Genomic DNA, 1,951 nt, shown 5'->3' with positions numbered 1-1,951 from the left:
GGGACGTCGACGCGGACACTTCTATTATGAAAGCTGACTGTCGAGAATCGTCAAGAAGTACGCCAACCTGAACACAAGAACATCGCCCAGGTCGTGCAAGAGCGTATGCCTGACGATAAGTACTTTCGAGTGAGAGGCATCAAGTACATGGTCGGCTCCGAGTTGAAAGATGATGATTGGGAAGGCTGCGAAAACCCTGAGTTCCGAGTTGTTCACTCCCTCAATGGTAGCAACTGCCATGTAGACATCTTCCAGATGCTACAGTCTACGGATCCTGAGGCCCCTTGTACCACGTGCCCCGGTTACAGTGACGGTGCTGTAACTGTCTGCCGAACTGCTGAAGGACGAGTTTGTGGCCTTAAGAGCGACTATGAGCCCTCAACGTGGGACCGCTTGGATTGGGGTGATTGTAAGATCCCCAATAACCCGGTAGGTGCCTTAGAGTCTCAGTATCCTGGTCCCGGCATCGAGCTCAATAACTTCAAGCTGGTGCCCGGTAACTACAAATATGGTTCGCAGATGCTCGTTGTCGGCCGTCCTGTCGACGCCAACGGTAACGAGATTAGCGATGTGGCACCTCCAGCTGCCGCACCATCACTTCGTGGCAGCGATGATAGCAAAATGCAAGAGGTTCTCAGCAACCTTCAGAATCTGGTCAAGGAAGGTTGGTCTGGGGGCTTGAGTCGACAATACGAGATCATTGTATTGGTTGCGTTGGCACTTGTCGGTGCAGCGTGCCTTATTTGTTTGGGTGTTTGTATATGCAAACGTCATCGCACAGTTGATGAACTTCCTTTGTCTTCTGCCGCTTCTGCATACAGTGATGGCAGTAACACGGCAATACCGATAGAGTAGTTGTCTCTTACTCAACTAATACCTTTAGTGCTTGCAATGCATTGTTTTTCTATATCGATTATCGTTCATTCCTCATTCTCGTCCGCATTGTGTTGATGGTAGTGTCAAGGAGGCGTACTTGATAGGATCTGTCCTCAGATGATGGGCTTCGCCTCTGCGAATGGAACACTTGCCTGGTAGTGCATCTCCCAATAGATAAGGAGGATGTAATTTTGAACTCATGAATGCGTGTTTCTTCCGAAATTAGTGTATTCCCATCAGTAAAGTCGAAGGTTTCCGACGCGAGGCAATAGGACTATAAAAAAATGAATGCAAAATAAAACACATTGAAATATGCAATGACATATGGCATATCTGCCCCATGAGCGGAAACAGTCTCATTGAAGGTGAAACTAACTTACATAATCAGTGTGAAATGATCTTCCTATGATGTGCTGCCAAGTTGACTGCACTACGACATATCATGGACTTGTGGCATAGCTGCCCCGCCTGATTGATCTCACTACAAGCGAAACACGTCTCAGAGCTAAGTTAAAGTAACACACAACAGCTACACAATAAAGAAACTATCCTTACTCATTTTTAATCACATCAACCAGATTGAGCAGAGAATTGGCTGAACCCGGGCTCACGCCAGCGGATAAGTCATCAGTTCGATTTCTCTTGAAAAAGTAGTACAACATAAGAATGAGGCACATTGTGCAAATTGAACCTATTGTAAGTGACACAGCATAGGCGCGAATGCTCGACACCATCACAATCTGAGGAACTGTGGACCAATTCATAGCAATAAATCTAGAGGCCAGCACGTTGACACCATTTTCAGACAAGCTTATGCTCGGGGCTATTGCGGGCATATCAGTCTCGCCCATAGCACCTTGAGGGCCTCTTAGCTTACCCAGGCTAGCTGATGTGTGCATTGTTTCATTGCTCATCATAGCACGACCAACCACCAACATGCTAGATCCGAATTCATGATTCCTTGGTACGCTCTGAAGGTGAGCAGTTCCCAAGATAGCGAACCAAAATTGGACCCAATACAGCACGAACCCGGTTTGGGACCTTCACATCACACATCCTGCTTGTCCCATCTCAT

The 1,951-nt window shown here is 47.2% G+C and overlaps 1 protein-coding gene across 1 annotated transcript; it reads left to right on the top strand.

The window, feature by feature from the left end:
• Window positions 1-105: 105 nt before the first annotated feature.
• Window positions 106-855, top strand: Pmar_PMAR009017 (hypothetical protein; the record flags this gene model as incomplete). The annotated part of the gene is made up of 1 exon (XM_002772266.1): window positions 106-855. One exon carries the CDS (start codon window positions 106-108, stop codon window positions 853-855), a length of 750 nt encoding a protein of 249 aa, XP_002772312.1.
• Between the last annotated feature and the right edge of the window lie 1,096 nt (window positions 856-1,951).

This window comes from Perkinsus marinus (assembly GCF_000006405.1).
Source record: "Perkinsus marinus ATCC 50983 genomic scaffold scf_1104296961482, whole genome shotgun sequence".
Classification (NCBI taxonomy): Eukaryota; Perkinsozoa; order Perkinsida; family Perkinsidae; genus Perkinsus; species Perkinsus marinus.
Note: the sequence above shows the minus strand (reverse complement) of the source record. Positions and strands in the feature narration are given on the sequence as shown.